Source organism: Nannobrachium achirus (genome assembly GCF_963921795.1).
Source record: "Nannobrachium achirus genome assembly, chromosome: 3".
Classification (NCBI taxonomy): domain Eukaryota; kingdom Metazoa; phylum Chordata; class Actinopteri; order Myctophiformes; family Myctophidae; genus Nannobrachium; species Nannobrachium achirus.
Genome location: NC_137812.1, coordinates 65,454,730 through 65,471,811, shown reverse-complemented (window position 1 = coordinate 65,471,811; position 17,082 = coordinate 65,454,730). Strand labels below are relative to the sequence as shown.

At 40.7% G+C, this 17,082-nt stretch overlaps 1 protein-coding gene across 3 annotated transcripts in view; it reads right to left on the bottom strand.

Moving 5' to 3' along the window:
• Positions 1-17,082, bottom strand: part of smc3 (structural maintenance of chromosomes 3) — a 48,876-nt gene that overhangs the window by 29,801 nt on the left and 1,993 nt on the right. For all 3 annotated transcript variants that reach the window (XM_080721517.1, XM_080721519.1, XM_080721518.1), the window contains exons 3-15: positions 16,704-16,742; positions 16,373-16,440; positions 15,848-15,919; positions 14,219-14,298; positions 14,032-14,110; positions 13,249-13,366; positions 12,410-12,585; positions 11,380-11,460; positions 10,786-10,950; positions 7,863-7,984; positions 5,683-5,896; positions 4,854-4,957; positions 2,802-2,901 (exon numbers count right to left, since the gene is read on the bottom strand). In XM_080721517.1, the coding sequence (XP_080577643.1) occupies positions 2,802-2,901; positions 4,854-4,957; positions 5,683-5,896; positions 7,863-7,984; positions 10,786-10,950; positions 11,380-11,460; positions 12,410-12,585; positions 13,249-13,366; positions 14,032-14,110; positions 14,219-14,298; positions 15,848-15,919; positions 16,373-16,440; positions 16,704-16,742 (1,418 nt within the window). The remainder of the gene's footprint in view (positions 1-2,801; positions 2,902-4,853; positions 4,958-5,682; positions 5,897-7,862; positions 7,985-10,785; positions 10,951-11,379; positions 11,461-12,409; positions 12,586-13,248; positions 13,367-14,031; positions 14,111-14,218; positions 14,299-15,847; positions 15,920-16,372; positions 16,441-16,703; positions 16,743-17,082) is intronic.

The following is a 17,082-nucleotide window of genomic DNA, read 5'->3' as shown; positions in this document are numbered from 1 at the left end:
CGCAAACTATAAACCCATGAAAGGATCCTTGTTTGTAAAAAACAAATCAGTTTTTCTTTCCATTTATCACTTGTCAAAACTCACGCGAACTGTATAGTCTGATTGGGAATACACAGTGTGTGTGTTCACAGGGTTTTTTCAGAGGGTATATCATAAATACGCATGTGCACACGCACGAACGCGCAGTCAACTAATGAAAGAACCGCAAGGTCACAGATTGAAATAACAGCTTTAACCCATTTAGGCCTGAACACAATATGACGCAATATTTTATGCTTTAAATATAAAATAAATAGCAGATATACAAGCTCACAGCGCGGCACCGAGTGCCGCGCTGCGAGCTTGTAGATCTGCTATTTTTGAAAAATCGTGAAAATTAGAATTTTGACCCGATTCTATAAGTGTCTTTTGAATCCTTCTAAGATTTTTGAAAAAAACCCATGTTTCTATTTCAGCAATCTGGCTTAGCCATCGTCAAAGAAAAGGTCCTTTTCACTCAACTGGAGCTCAGTTAGTCTTGTTCTTGAGAGACTACTATGTCAGTGGTGCTCAAAACCTTTTCATGTGAAGGACCCCCAAACTGATATTTATTTGGCCACGGACCCCCATTTCAAAATATCTAGTTCCAGGGACCACCCAGAAGCAAAATTTGAGTTACAAACGTTCGCTTTGAAAATACATTATATTCAAAGATTTGCACACATTTTCACGACTTTTTCAAAAATAGCAGATCTACAAGCTCGCAGCGCGGCACTCGGTGCCGCGCTGTGAGCTTGTATATCTGCTATTTTTCACTGGTTAAAGCAGTCAATAATTCTAGGCCTAAATGGGTTAACATTTACAGTATGTGTGATCTTCTCTCACAGCCAGCGGTCTTATCTTTGAAATAGCTGGGGGGGGGGGGGGGGGAAATATATATAAATGCCCACGATAAATCCTTGAAAAATATATATATATAATAACACGAGTGCACCCTCTTAATGGAGTAGCGAAAGGCACTGGGGAGAATATGAGTCATGTAAGACCAATAGAGGAGCGGAAAAAAAAGACATCAATGCCCAGAGTACTTTGAAAAGAATCCTTTCATCTGACAGATTTTGGTATTTGATTGATATTATCTGGAGGCAACGAGTGGCAGTTATTGGAATCAGAGGATAGGGAGTCATATTATGGAGATTTGCCTGACTACTGCACGATGCAGTGTGAGAGTGGATGAATGGTATGATTCTACCATCTACTACCACTGTATGGAACAATGGCAGTCAGTTTAACTCTCCTACTGCCAGATTATTTATTTATTTATTGGGTCTGGTGCCATCAAAAAGCGGCTTACCTTTGCGACGTTATAGTAGATAGATAGACATTTTTTTTTTTTTTGATTGTGCAATAGTGCACTTTGGTCTGCCAGGCAGCAGAGGGCGGCGTCATGCTGAGAATGAATGTGATTTGCCTGTTACGTGCATTCAGACCAGTCACTGGCCACAGAGCCTCACAGCCAGAGAAATCAACAAGGAAGTGAATTGGTCTCCGTTGATGTTAACGCATAATGGATCTTTTACACCATCACCGCGGAAAATGTGTTTACAGTACACGGCGGAGCGACCCCTCATCAGCTTCAACAAGGTAAATGAACGAACGAACGAACGCGAACAAGCGCCGTATTGGCGCGGAGGTCTCTTGGGAATTGGGGCGAACAGGAACGTCCAAAGCAGTATAAGAGTTAAGTGTGGTAATGGCACAGTCAGCAAGCCATTGGCTCCCGTCGTCTTATGTGACAAAGATAATGTCTATGTGTGTGCGTCTGCGATGACACATCTGTGGCACGATAAACCTGTCCTGGGTTTTTAAGTGTCGTCTTATACGGTGGTTCTCAACCCCAGGGGGGTCCGCACATAGGGGGGGGGAAATAGCCGATGTACAAGCTCTCAACGTCTCGTAACACAAGGCGTTGAGAGCTTGAAGACCAGCTATTTTCACAATATTTCTGTGCGGAACGAGTCAAACAAAATGTAATCAAAGTGCCTATCAGGGTGGGGGTCCCAAGTACAAATATGTTGGGTGGGGTCACGGCCCGAAAAGGTTGAGAACCACTGGTCTTTGTGTGATTGGAGTTTGTGCGTGAACGCATCTTGGGGACTTTGAGCATCAGGTACCCCGGTGGTTAACCCATTTAGGCCTAGGATTATTGAATGCTTTAACTGTTGAAAAATAGCAGATATACAAGCTCACAGCGCGGCACCGAGTGCCGCGCTGCGAGCTTGTAGATCTGCTATTTTTGAAAAAGTCGTGAAAATGTGTGCAAATCTTTGAATATATGTATTTTTTAAAGCGAACGTCTGTAACTCAAATTTTGCTGCTTCTGGGGGGTCCCTGGAACTAAATATTTTGAGATGGGGGTCCGTGGCCAAATAAATATCATTTTGGGGGTCCTTCACATGAAAAGGTTTGAGAACCACTGACATAGTAGTCTCTCAAGAATAAGACTAACTGAGCTCCAGTTGAGTGAAAAGGACCTTTTCTTTGACGATTGCTGGCCAGATTTGCTTCCATAGAAACATAGGTTTTTCAAAAAACCTTAGGTTTCAAAAGACACTTAGAGAATCGGGTCAAAATTCTAATTTTCACTATTTTTCAAAAATAGCAGATCTACAAGCTCGCAGCGCGGCACTCGGTGCCGCGCTGTGAGCTTGTATATCTGCTATTTTTCAGTAGTTAAAGCATAAAATAATGATACACCATAACATGTACCCCGTTCAGAATGGGTTTTAAGCTATGCGAACGTGCACCAAGAAGACGCAGACCTTGCCAGTGGCAGCTCTGAGGAGCTGCTGCTTCTTCTCCAGGTCCTCCCGCTTGGCTGCCAGGGCCTGCTGCTCTGCGTTCTCCTCGCGCCACAGGTAGCTGGACGGACAGACAGAGCCAAGTCACACACACCGTTATATCACACCCAGCTCCAGCACACAACAATGACGTCCACACGGACAGGAAATCAGGAATGTGATCCGAGAGGAATAAAACCAAACCCCATCGTTCTTTACTTTCCTTACATTTAGAAATTGACTAGAGTAGCGTTATAGTTTGTATTACAGGTTTAAAGAGAAAGATTTATGTAGCACGTTTCAGGAAAAAACTGTTACACAACGCTTCAAAATAGGGAAAAATAAAGACAAGAGGAATAACCAACTATTTCTAAAATGAGTTTTCTGTAAACATAGTTCATTTTGAGAAGTACTTTTGGTGTTCTAAAGACCTGCAGGCTTGCAGGTCATCTTTATTTATGAGCTGGGTCTTTAGAAAAGCCTAAATGACATTGCCAGAGGACATCAGGCTCTACTACTCAGACATGTAGCTAAGTACCGGAGCGCACTAAGCCTCAACATTTCACCAGCACAATATTAAAACTGCCGGAAAAGAGCAGCTGAAATGAGGGTGTTTTTATAGAACATCCGAGGAGAACATTTAATGTTCTTGATTTGGTAGTGCAGAGTATTTCTGCACTAACGGCAATAGAGCATCGCAGTTGAAGCCCCACCCCGTCCTCACTCTGGTGTTGGAAGCGTTTTCTCCATTCATTTCTTGCATAGACATTTCATAAAGTATTTATTTAAACGTTTTTAAGCCTTGGACAAAGCCACCTCGGCTGGAGAGGAATCATGACAATATTCAATTTTTTTTAAATGCAAAGATTAATTCGAAAGCTGAAAAAAAGGGCAGGGTACAAGACTGTGTACATCATTATTTTTTAAATTGCGGAAACTACACTCCCAGAATGCATAGCGAATGTTGTTGTTGTTTCCTGAAATATAGCCGTTAAATCACGCTCAGTTTAGTTATCCAGGCCAGCATATGGCCTGAAATGTAGTGATTATCATTTCTGTGGACTCTCTTGTCGTCATCTTTAACACAGTGCATCATATTGTAAAAGAAAGTATTCGCTCACGGAGTTCTGTTGATGTGCAATAATCTGCCGGGCAGACAGGGGGCAGTAAGCTACTTCCGCGGTAACCGCAAGATATGTGAAAGAAGAAGAAGCTAGACCAATCACAGACGTCGTTTTTACGTTTAGCAGTATGGGAAATGCAGTTCTTCTCCGTGCGATCTTGATTAAAACGTGTTTTTACTAAAACTAGAGTGATTGCATACATACTTGGGAGTTCTACAGGAGCATATGGAACCATTTTACAACCACCAGCCTAGTGGTAAGTGTACATTGAATTGCTACGACTTTGTGGCTGATAATGAAAAACCCTATGGTAAATATGAATGGCCAGCTTGCTTCCGACACCTCACTGCGATGCTCTATAAGGAGAGATATTGCAGTAGGTAATAAAAAGAACATGAATCATTTCTAAAATGTTACTTCTCAGAATTATCTGGTATTGGGGATACTGAAGCGCTACCAAATCACACACCCCTCAAAAACTGAACATTTCACATAACGGTTCCTCCTGCAATTAAGGAAACAAGAGAACTGAGACATCCTTCTATGGCGATATCAATCTGGCAAGCTGTTGTCAAAGAAAGGGGGACGCCCACTCGGTCTGTCTCTCTTCCTTTGGCGTAGCCATCATTGACTCTTGTCTCGAGAGATTGTGGTGATATAAATAAAGCTCAATGTTTAAAGGGATCGAAGTGACATTCAAGAGACAATGCCCCGATATGGGGGAAAAAAAGTTGGCGGGCAGAAACAGCATTTAGGTCTAAGGGGGTGTTTAATTCAACCTTCCAGCTTAATGTCAAGTGCAGGGTTGACTCATCTGAATCGAGTGATGCTACAATGGTGCATTGAGTTAATCAAAGTCGTGACTAAGATTCATATTATTCAAAGAGATGGGGAGAGAGGTTTTTCTTACTTTCTTTCACTTTGCAACTCATCCTTTTTGTTCTTTACTTCATAGTATTTCTTGTCGAGCTCCTCAACGCGAGTCTTGACTTCATTGAGATCTTGGTCGAGTTTCTACAGAGGCAAAGCAAATCCAAGTCATGCTTCACAGGGTTCCCACACATTTTTACCAATTAATTTCCCAAACCTTTCCAGAATATTTAAGCCAATTTCCAGGACTACATAACAATAATTCAGCTCAATAACAGGTATGCGTAATGCCAAAAGACAGGTAGTGTATGCCAGTGGTTCTCAACCTTTTCAGGCCGTGACCCCTGGAATAATCATGTTTTAACTGGGGACCCCGGCACCCTGACGAGCACTAAGAGTTGAGGAATTTTGTATAACACGGTTCTATTGTGAAAATAGCAGATCTACATGCTCACAACGCCTCGCAACAAGATCGGCTATTTTCACAATTTCTGCCTCTAATATTTGACAACTTGGCCCATGTTTAATTTGTCATTTCAGAGGTATTAACAAAATCAATAACCAAAGACAATGCATAGCTATTTCAAGGACCTTCCAGGACCCTTGATAAATTCCAAAACTTTTCCAGGACTGGAAAAATGTTTCTAATTTCAAAATACTTCCAGGAATTTCATGACCGTGGGAACCCTGTACTTACAATATCGTTAACATAACTGTATACATTTATGTGTCTCTCAGGACTGCAACTATTTAACTGTACACATTAGAATGATAAGTAGTAGATACTGACGTTAGCCGTGGAAATGTTCTATACTTCTTTAACTAGTACTACTATCATTATGAATGTTATTAGCATTTCTAACACATACATTGTACTGCTCCACATTCTTCTCCTTGTTGGTCTCGGTGTCTTCTAGATCTTTGTGGATGGCAGCGATCTGTCTCTTCTTGTCATTGATGGCCTGGTCCAGGGATTTCAGCTCCTTCTTGATCCACTTGTCTCTCTCCTCCTTGGAGGTGAACTGGCTGCCTCGACCCTGCTTGGCATACAGATCTGTTCTCTCCTGCGTGGCCTGGGCCAGTCTGGTGGGGATGCAGGGGAAAAGCAAGGTTAACTCTCGAATACCTGGAACACGCCCGAGTCGTGTTAGAATTTAAACTTAGAAAAATAGTAGATATACAAGCTCACAGCGCGGCACCGAGTGCCGCGCTGCGAGCTTGTAGATCTGCTATTTTTGAAAAATCGTGAAAATGTGTGCAAGCCTTTGAATATCTTTGACCCGATCTTTGACGCGACTTCTAAATCCTTCCCTAAATCATGTTGTTCTCAAACTTTTTCATGTCAAGGACCCTCAAAATTACAGGTATTTGGCCACGGACCCCCATCTCAAAATATGTTTTTCCAGGGACCCCCCAGAAGCACATATTTGAGTTACAAATGTTCGCTTTTAAATAGATATATTCAAAGAAAAAAATCAAGATTTTTCAAAAATAGCAGATCTACAAGATCGCAGCGCGGCACTCGGTGCCGCGCTGTGAGCTTGTATATCTGCAATTTTTCAATAGTTAAAGCAGTCAATAATCCTAGGCCTAAATGGGTTAACATAAATTGCTAAATAAACACCACAGGTTATTATAATCACGCTTCAACCGTGACTAGGGCTGTCACAATTATTACATAATCGCCTAAATCGTGATTTTTTGACATAATCGTGATTATTTTTCATAATCGTCATAATCGTTTCCATGTTGAAAAATGTTCATATATGTCGCGTCGCGAGCTTGTAGATCGGCCATTTCCACTATCATGTTCTTTTTTAAGTATGAAGTTGTCAAATATGTCAGTAATTTCTTTGTATATTTAAGTTATGTGTCGTATGTACCATGTGCAACTTAAAAGCCTAAAAGCCAAACAGAAATGTAATTGTCAACGACAAAAACACAATTAAATCGTTAATCGCAATTATTTGAATGACAATTAATCGTCATAATTGTGACAGCCCTAACCGTGACAGTTAGTAGTTGTTTTAAGATATAGGATTAAGGCTGCAGAATGGATCTTTCTAGCTGGCACCAGGCAAACAGAGTTAAAATCGACTGACTTGAATCCCACTGACCAAACAGAATCAGCGAGGTCTGAACAATGTTTAACAACCATTTGTACCACTTCATCGACCAAACTCACATTCACAAAATGCCAAGTCATGCTTGTCCATGTTCAAACCGGTGTCTGTATTTCGGGGGCATGCCATTATAGGTGGGAATTGTCCAACACTTTCCAAAAGAATTGTTAACAGCAGATGTCCAACTTTTAGATAGGCCATTTCCACTGGTGGTTAACCCATTTAGAACGGGTACACTATATTGTGTATCATTATTTTATGCTTTAACTATTGAAAAATAGCAGATATACAAGCTCACAGCGCTGCGAGCTTGTAGATCTGCTATTTTTGAAAAATTGTGAAAATTAGAATTTTGACCCGATTCTATAAGTGTCTTTTGAATCCTTCTAAGATTTTTTTGAAAAACCTATGTTTCTATGTCAGCAATCTGGCCAGCCATCGTCAAAGAAAAGGTCCTTTTCACTTGAACTGGAGCTCAGTTAGTCTGTTCTTGAGAGACTACTATGTCAATGGTTCTCAAACCTTTTCATGTGAAGGACCCCCAAAATGATATGTATTTGGCCACAGACCCCCATCTCAAAATATCTAGTTCCAGGGACCCCCAGAAGCAAAATTTGAGTTACAAACGTTCTCTTTGAAAAATACATATATTCAAAGATTTGCACACATTTTCACGACTCAAGAATTATTGAATGCTTTAACCAGTGTCAAATAGCAGATCTACAAGCTCGCAGCGCGGCACTCGGTGCCGCGCTGTGAGCTTGTATATCTGCTATTTTTCACTGGTTAAAGCATTCAATAATTCTAGGCCTAAATGGGTTAATATATGAACACCAAACGTGCTCTCGCTCAGTGACTCATTGGGCTTACGTTTAGTCTCCCGTTTTGCCACAGGGTAAAAACAGCAGGGAGTGAGTCATCCCTACCTAGCGATGCCACGCTCCTCTTTCTCCTTCACCATGTTGAACTTGGGCTCCGTCTCCTGCAGCTCCTTCTGCTTCTCCTCGATCTTCTCCAGCAGCTTGGTGCGCTCCTTCAGCAGACGTTTCTGGTGGGAGAGAGCGTAAAAAAGGAGGTCAGATTAAGGACCAGATGGTGTTACAAAAACTGAGGCATAGAGGAAGATGGAAAAGAAATTAGGGAGAGAAATTGAGAGAAAGAGAATGTCGGTTAATGAGTCTTGCAGCAAGCAAAATATGGAGAATATTTAAATATTTATATATGTTTTTAATGAGATACTATTTACTAGTAAGACGCCTTAGGGCCTCGCCCTTACAGTCATGTGGACATCAGGGATCTCCATATATGGGCATAAAAGGGATTTGTTCCCCTGGCATCACAGGGATCTCCATATCTCCCTATGTGGGCATAAAAGGGATTTGTGCTCCCTGGCTTCACAGGGATCTCTCTAACAGGGCATCAATAATATTGATGACATCAGGGAACTCCATATATGGATTTATTACTGCCTCAATTGGGACAATCCCTGTCCGTTACCAGGGAGTCACATCTCATTCTTTGCTCATTTTGACACAAGCTCTTCCACTGGAGTACTTGTACAGCAGGTCACCCATATGTCAATTCACCCTTTGTTAGCCTCCTGGTTGGTCCCTGACTGACCAACCAGCAGGCTCTTTCTGCCTTGTCCCGCCCTGGTTCCACCTTTTTTATGTTGAATTAGCTAAAACATGATTTTTTGAGAAATAAAAACATTTAAAAACATGCTGATTCACTATACTGCCACGGAGCAGCTCCAATTGACTGAAACAAAGTTTGAAATTAGAATTGAGCACACAGAATAACAATATGAAGCAACTGAATTAACATGGCAGTGGATGGAATGTCCCACTGAATGTCCCACCAAGACACAGCAACCAATGGGTGTGGAGAGGGGCAGGACAATGGGCGGGACTTGACAAAGGGTGAATTAAGTAAAGAACAGCAGGCATGCCTTCTACGCCCCTTGACGTTTTTGTCCTACAATGGGAGTATGATGTAAGCTAGTGATCTGGTCATACATACAGTAAGTACATCATGTCTTTCTCTTGGACAGAATCCAGATAAGACTTTGGGAATATTCAATGTAGAGTTTATCGGTCTGATTTATTTTCTTTTTTATTATTATTGAATGTATAATAGACAGCACAAAAATCTGAATTATCTTTACACTACCGATTTCAGATATGCAAGTGCGTGCAATAACCACACGTAGAGCAAATCCCAATTTTCCCCTGAGATCAGTCCTCCATATCAGATGGAAACCAGCAGCATTAACCCATTTAGGCCTATTATTATTGAATGCTTTAACCAGTGAAAAATAGCAGATCTACAAGGTCACAGCGCGGCACCGAGTGCCGTGCTGCGAGCTTGTAGACCTGCTATTTTTGGAAAAAGTCGTGAAAATGTGTGCAAATCTTTGAATATATGTATTTTCAAAGCGAATGTTTGTAACTCAAACTTTGCTTCTGGGTGGTCCCTGGAACTAGATATTTTGAGAAGCTGGTCCGTGGCCAAATACATATCATTTTGGGGGTCCTTCACATGAAAAGGTTTGAGAACCACTGACATAGTAGTCTCTCAAGAACAGACTAACTGAGCTCCATTTAAGTGAAAAGGACCTTTTCTTTGACGATAGCTGGCCAGATTGCTGACATTACAAAAAAACCTTAGAAGGATTCAAAAGACACTTATAGAATCGGGTCAAAATTCTAAATTTTCACAATCTTTCAAAAAATAGCAGATCTACAAGCTCGCAGCGCGGCACTCGGTGCCGCGCTGTGAGCTTGTGTATCTGCTATTTTTCAAAAGGTTAAAGCATAGAATAATTATACAAAATAATGTGTACCCCCGTTCTAAATGGGTTAAGGTCTAATGACGCTGCGGTGCCTCCCATCCTCACTGTGTTGAGGAAACCCAGCCAACAGAAGACAGCCGTGGCCAGGTGGGCCTCTAATCCAACCGTCCCTAGCAGCCTGCCTGTGTGCCATGCTGCCTTCCTGGGACCCATGAGTTGTTCACACATGGGCCGGGCCAACTAGGCATAATGTACCATTAGCTATTTCACTGCAGCCTCGCTCGCACGTAACACAGCCATACGGCCGGTGGCCCGTGCCAGCTCTGTGCCTTTGAACCCGTGCCCAGAAATAGGTATATAAAAGGAGAAGATGGCTATAGCACGAATCTGCCATGAGCTGTGTCATTTCATATTCATTTAGGCAGCACTACTGCTTCTTACGTTTTGGTTTCCAAATCCTTTGCCGGTTTGATGATTAACGATAATCATAACACACAATTACACAATAGGACTGATCATTTGCTGAAAGGGGAAATTAGATCAATTTATAATTCACATCTCGAAGTGGAATTATTATACTGTTGTACGACTTTCTCGCAGCAACACACCGACTATGGAGTGAAAATGCACGTTGTAGAAGTCGTAGACTGAGGAAAGCAAACAAGAGATGATGGTATAGAGAAAAAAGTTACAAAGGTAAAGAACAAACAAGAGGATGTAAAGAGAAATCAATCAGAGAAGAACAGTAAATAATAAAGTGGTCCACACGTTTAAAGCAATTGAAAACCAGGTTTATAGACGGGAGAGACTACGAGTTGTGGGTGGCAAAAAAACCGTGGCCCATTCAGCAATATGGCTATAGATTGCTTATACAACTCAGATGACACACTGCAATTTAAAACAAATTGCACCGGAGGAGGAGTAAGAAATAGACATCGCTCTACATATAGCGTAGACGTATGAGCGAGGAGTAGCAGGGCAGGAGGAGGGAGGGAGACTGTACTGTTTGTGCGGCGTCATCTGTGCCGAGTGACGCAGACGGGAGGCTTCCGTACCCTCTGTTCACTGTTGCCTGCCAACTCGTCCTGCAGGTCCTTGGCCTTCAGCTCCAGCTTGGTCCTCTGTTTGATCTGCTCCTGGCGCTCGGCCCCGAGTTGCTCTCTCTCCTCCTTCATAGCCGAGATCTTAGATTTCATCTCTCGCACGACGCGCTCCGTCTCCTGCAAGTCGGGGGAGAGGCCTAAAGGTGTTATTGTATGAAAATAGACCATAGCCATGCTGGCAGGAGGCAGGGGATGTGTGTGCCAGCCCCAATGTGTGTCTACAACCAACTACAAGGGTCCAAACGACATTAAAACCCAGAGTCCTCAACATGGAGGAAGACACACACAGGCTATCAAATTACACCATCATGTATGGTGCAACATTATAAAAAGAGAATGCTGCTCTGACTAAGGCTGATTATTCAGATCCTACAAGTATTTATTTATATTTAGGCATGATTACATCCAAGTAGGGGTGGGCGATATGGAAAAATACAATATTGCGATATTTTTCCAAGCTGTATCACGATACACAATCTTATCACGATCCACATGTGTCAAAAGGTTTGAACATCCTGGATCATAGTTCATCATCAAATCTTTTACCTCCACTTTGTCCCTGGCATCCTGCTGAGCATCACGCAGCTGTCTGGATTTGTCTCCACAGGTCTCTCTCTTTGAAGACAACTGAAAAACAAGACATTAAAATCATCTTACTGTTACTGTGTAACATTCATTTTAGTAGTCTTCTTTCTTGCAGCTCCATCGTTATCACAGAGTGTGTCAATATGGACGTACCGCTCAAAAAGGAAAAGCTGTAGGAGGATATTTTGGAATGCAAAAACAAACGGGATTATTTAACGTTAAAATATATACATTAATACAATTCCCATGCATTTCTGATGCCTAGGGCAGACACGTGCAAATGCTGAAAGTGTTTAGAGAAAATAGAATGTGGAATGTTTAGTGAGAAAAGATTATATCAAAAATAACTTTGTATAGTTAAAATGTTACACAATATTCATTTAAACATCTAGCCTGTACAGAGTAGGAGAGGAAATCTAAGTTGTTGACAAGCTAAAGTAAACCACTTGTTTTTTGTTAACCATTAACAACAAGAGCAATGCTTAGAACAGCCACGGCAAGTATTTCAGCAATTGGCCATCATCCATTTCACAACTTAAAAAGATTATCAAATGTGTGAATTGCCAGTTACATTTTCAACATTTCATAAAACAGGGTTCCCACACATTTTTACCAATTAATTTCCAAAACTTTTCCAGAATATTTAACCCAATAACAATAATTCAGCTCAATAACAGGTCGCTTACTCCTATGTGCAATGCCCAAAGACAGGTAGTGTATGCCAGTGGTTCTCAACCTTTTCAGGCCGTGACCCCCAAAATAATCATGTTTTAACTGGGGACCCAGCACCCTGACGAGCACTAAGAGTATAGGAATTTTGAATAACACGGTTCTATTGTGAAAATAGCCGATCTACATGCTCACAACGCCTCGCGTTGCGAGGCGTTGTGAGCATGTAGATCGGCTATTTTCACAATTTCTGCCTCTAATATTTGACAAATTGGCCAATGTTTAATTTGTCATTTCAGAGGTATTAACAAAATCAATTTACCTCGTCCAGTTTGGCACGGGTCTCGTTCAGCTCCTGGTTGTAGATGGTGTATTCCAGGGCCCTCCTCATCTTGTCCCACTTCTGGTACTGAGCCAACTCCTCCTTCTCGTCCTCCAGGGTGTGCAGGCGCTCCTCGATATACTTGAGCAGCTCGTTGATCTTCTCTCGTTTACCCTCTGGACAGGACACACCATATTGTTGGGTTTTTAGCATGCTGTCCACTAACGAGTTGTCATGATTAACCCATCTGAGACCGGTGGCCGATTCTACAAATGTCTTCTAAATCTGTAGTTCTCAAAACTTTTTCGTGCCAAGGAGGGAAAAAAAGAACATTTTTCAAACACTTTGATCACAAAGATCTTTCGAAGATGTTCGTACTGTTGTTGGTAACAAATTGTGAATGTGCTTTTACCACATGTACCCTTAATTCTGTGCATGGCAAAATAGGCAAACGTTCAGGATAGCAGCTCTACAAGCTCACGACACCCACTTTGTTGAATTTCAGCAAAGAGATATGGTGCAGTGGAGAAAGAATGAGGGTAAGTGCTGACCACTAAGTATATAGGGTTTGAGTGGTCAAGTGGCTCATTGCTGTGAGTGATGCAAACCATCTCCTGTGCTGTCCTTAAACTATATTTTCCTTGGAACAATTATTTGCATGGTACAGTAATCAGTATGTTGTTGCTACAATTAAGAAGGGCTTGCAGATCACTGTTAACAGATGAAAAACCTAGCCACAACAAGCAAGATACGAATTCAACACAAAAAGTGACATGCAACAGAATTCATTACCGTACATCTAAATATGCTGTTTAAAAGATGTGTTAAGAATCTGTTACCCGTCTCCTTCATGAGGGAAATGCTCTCTTCTTTGCGTTCGTCGTACACCCTGGTCCCTGCCACCTCTCTCAACAGTTTCAGACGCTGAGAATCTGGAGCTGTTGCCATTTGGTTGATCTGCAACAAAACAGAGATCAAACAAACACAATGTATCACATGAGGATTACAACTTCCCCTACTACAATAAATACAGGGTTCCCACACATTTTTACCAATTAATTTCCAAAACCTTTCCAGAATATTTAACCCAATTTCCAGGACTATATAACAATAATTTAGCTCAATAACAGGTCGCTTACTCCTATGCGCAATGCCCAAAGACGGGTAGTGTATGCCAGTGGTTCTCAACCATTTCAGGCTGTGACCCCCAAAATAATCATATTTGAACTGGGGACCCCCCACTCTGACTAGCACTAAGAGTAGAGGAATTTTGTAAATACGGTTTTATTGTGAAAATAGCCGATCTACATGCTCACAACGCCTCGCAACGCGAGGCGTTGTGAGCATGTAGATCTGCTATTCTCACAATTTCTGCCTCTAATATTTGAAAATTTGGCCTATGTTTAATTTGTCATTTCAGAGGTATTAACAAAATCAATCACCAAAAACAATGCATAGCAATTTTTTCCAGGACTTTCCAGGACCCTTGATCAATTCCAAAACTTTTCCAGTGCTGGAAAAATATTTTTCTAATTTCAAAATATTTCCAGGAATTTCATGACCGTGGGGGAACCCTGAATAAAACAGAGTGGTAGTAATGTGCGAAAGGCGCTCACACTCACCTTTCCCTGTTTAACAATGTAGTACGGGTTACTGCGAGAGAAGCCAGCACTTTCCAACAGATTCATGACATCATTCTTACTGTTACAAAAGAAAAGCACAACCGCAGGTGTAAACAAACATACATTTGTGTTTTGTTTTTTCTCCCTGCAATGACAGATAGGCAGCTTGGCTGACAGCAGTACTTACGTCACCATCTTTTTGTCTAAGAAATACTGGTCCTTCTTGGCCCCAATGACACGGCGGAGGGACACCTCCTCTTTGTCGATCTGTGGGGGGAGGCATTTACCACGTGTCAGCAGAGCTGGATGGTTATGTCAGACTTTAACCCATTTAGGCCTAGAATTATTGAATGCTTTAACCAGTGAAAAATAGCAGATCTACAAGCTCACAGCGCGGCACCGAGTGCCGCGCTGCGAGCTTGTAGATCTGCTATTTTTTGAAAAAGTCATGAAAATGTGTGCAAATCTTTGAATATATGTATTTTCAAAGCCAACGTTCGTAACTCAAATTTTGCTTCTGGGTGGTCCCTGGAACTAAACATTTTGAGATGGGGGTCCGTGGCCAAATACATATAATTTTGGGGGTCCTTCACATGAAAATGTTTGAGAACCACTGACATAGTAGTCTCTCAAGAACAGACTAACTGAGCTCCAGTTGAGTGAAAAGGACCTTTTCTTTGACGATTGCTGGCCAGATTGCTGACATAGAAACAGAAGGATTCAAAAGACACTTATAGAATCAGGTCAAAATTCTAATTTTCAGGATTTTTCAAAAATAGCAGATCTACAAGCATAAAATAATGATACACAATATAGTGTACCCGTTCTGAATGGGTTAAATGACAGTGATTATTGTTACACAATCCAGGTGAAAGCGCCAAAGTGGTCTTTTCTGTCCCAAAATGTAACTGCCATGCTGACCATGCTGCGTTCAAAGTCATAATGAAGACTGAGTGCATGTAATCTGACTGCAATTACTGGTTGGAACCGGAACAAGCTTTTGTGATCTAAGCACGTAGCACTGTACCACTGACAAAATCCAAGATTACTGTAGGTGCTTGTGTATTCCATCCTACACACGTAGTTCCTAAAAAAAATAACAATTACCAATGTAATATTGTTACCGTGTGACTGACAAACAACGAAAGAATAGCAAAACCTATTTGTTGTCAGATCATTACTGTCGAATGGACAGATACTTATTTAGCATTTTCTGCTGTGCAAGAGTAGGATAATTACATAAGTTCGCTCATCCATGAGTAACTGTTTCAGAAGAAATGCATTGCTTTCCTCTAGTCTTTATTTTCATTTTTTAGAAGCTAAACATTTTTTACATTGATTATAATATCCACCTTAGGTATACAATCTCAACATTGAACCATACCAACGCTAATCAGGATTATCATTTGCTGAACAACAACAGAAAAGAGCCCTGCAACTTCAGTGCATTGTCGGCTACGTAGTTAATGTTAGTAGTTAGCTACTCTCTCAATAGTCAAGACAGATTTTCAGTTTTCATAAAAAAAAGAAAAGTAGCCAACAGAAAAACACAAATGTCTTCTGATGACTTCAACAACGCTATTCTCAAACTGTGTGTCAAGGAAAATTCCATCAAAGACAAGTAAACTACAAAAGAAAATAATCAAAGATAAAATATGAACAAAACACGAAACAGTGAAGTGTTAACTAGACATACGTCTAGTAATATGGATGTTAAATATGCATGATTGATGCATGTATGAGTAAATAGTCAATATTATGAGATGTCCAAAAATGTAAGTAGAGGTATTAATATGAACGGCTCAGACATTCTTACCGGCAGCCTGTTGTCAGAATTGTCAAATATAATCTCCACAAAAGCCGAAATGACACGAGGCCCAGTTCCCTCCTAGTAACACAGACAACAAAAAATGTTAAGACTATATACATTCATCATTATTACTAAGCTCCCCCCCCCCCCCCCACATTTTTCTGAATTGTGTATATCATTAGATTAGTTTTAGCTAATAGCATAAAATGGTTTCGTTTGGGAAAATGTGAATGTTATATTTCTGTTTATCACTTGGTGTATATGTTTTTATTTAAAAAAAGAGAAAAGAAAATGAAAATAATTGCAAATATGGACAAAACATGATATAAGAAATGTAAAAAGTATTAAAAAAAGACTATATACATATTTATAACTTGTTTGTCTGAATTGTCTGAACGATCCTAACAAACGCATACATTTTTTTGTCAAACAATGTGTCTTGTGTAAATGCACAAGACATCTACACAACATAACCATATTGGTTAACCATCTAAATATGTCTGTGGGAGTTTGACATTTGTCTACACTTACATGGAGCAGGGCCAGTCGCTGCTCAGGACGAAGGTGGCTGAACTCATCGCTGAGCACAAACTGAATGGCTAAAGAGAAGAAAAACAACCATCGTTTAGATTTTGACAAAATGCAACGAGCAGAATCATGATAAACCAAGGTGGCTTTAAAATGCTCCAAGACTTTAATCACAGCAACAGCAAAAAATGAACGTTCTTTGTCACGTTAGTATATTTGTTGCTGCCACTGTGAATAAAGACTTTTAAAACCACCTTGTTTTTCAATTAATAAAACTTAAAAAGGATGCTCTTCTACAAATCATTTATCTTAGTTATATGTTGGGAGTACCTACCATAGAAAAAGTTACTTTTTCCTGACCCATTTCGTCCAACTGTAATCGACAGGAAAAGCAAACAACAATTAACACACAAAACAAAACTGTATCTAAAGGTAATACACGGTGACTGCATGACAATGACAACGGTTAACATAAATACCGTAATATTGTCACTGTTCAGCAGGTTCATTATACTTAATATAAAGATATTATGGATGTTTTGGACACATTTTTAAACAATTAGTCTCAGCTTTTGGCAGACATATCAGAAAGGATTAGATAATACTTTACACCGGCAGGGATTCTGTACAGAAGATAAATACTAAGTCAAAGCGTATGCAATGTGCCTGCTTTTTGCTCATGCTTAGGTCCAGCAGTAGGCATAGGCAATGCT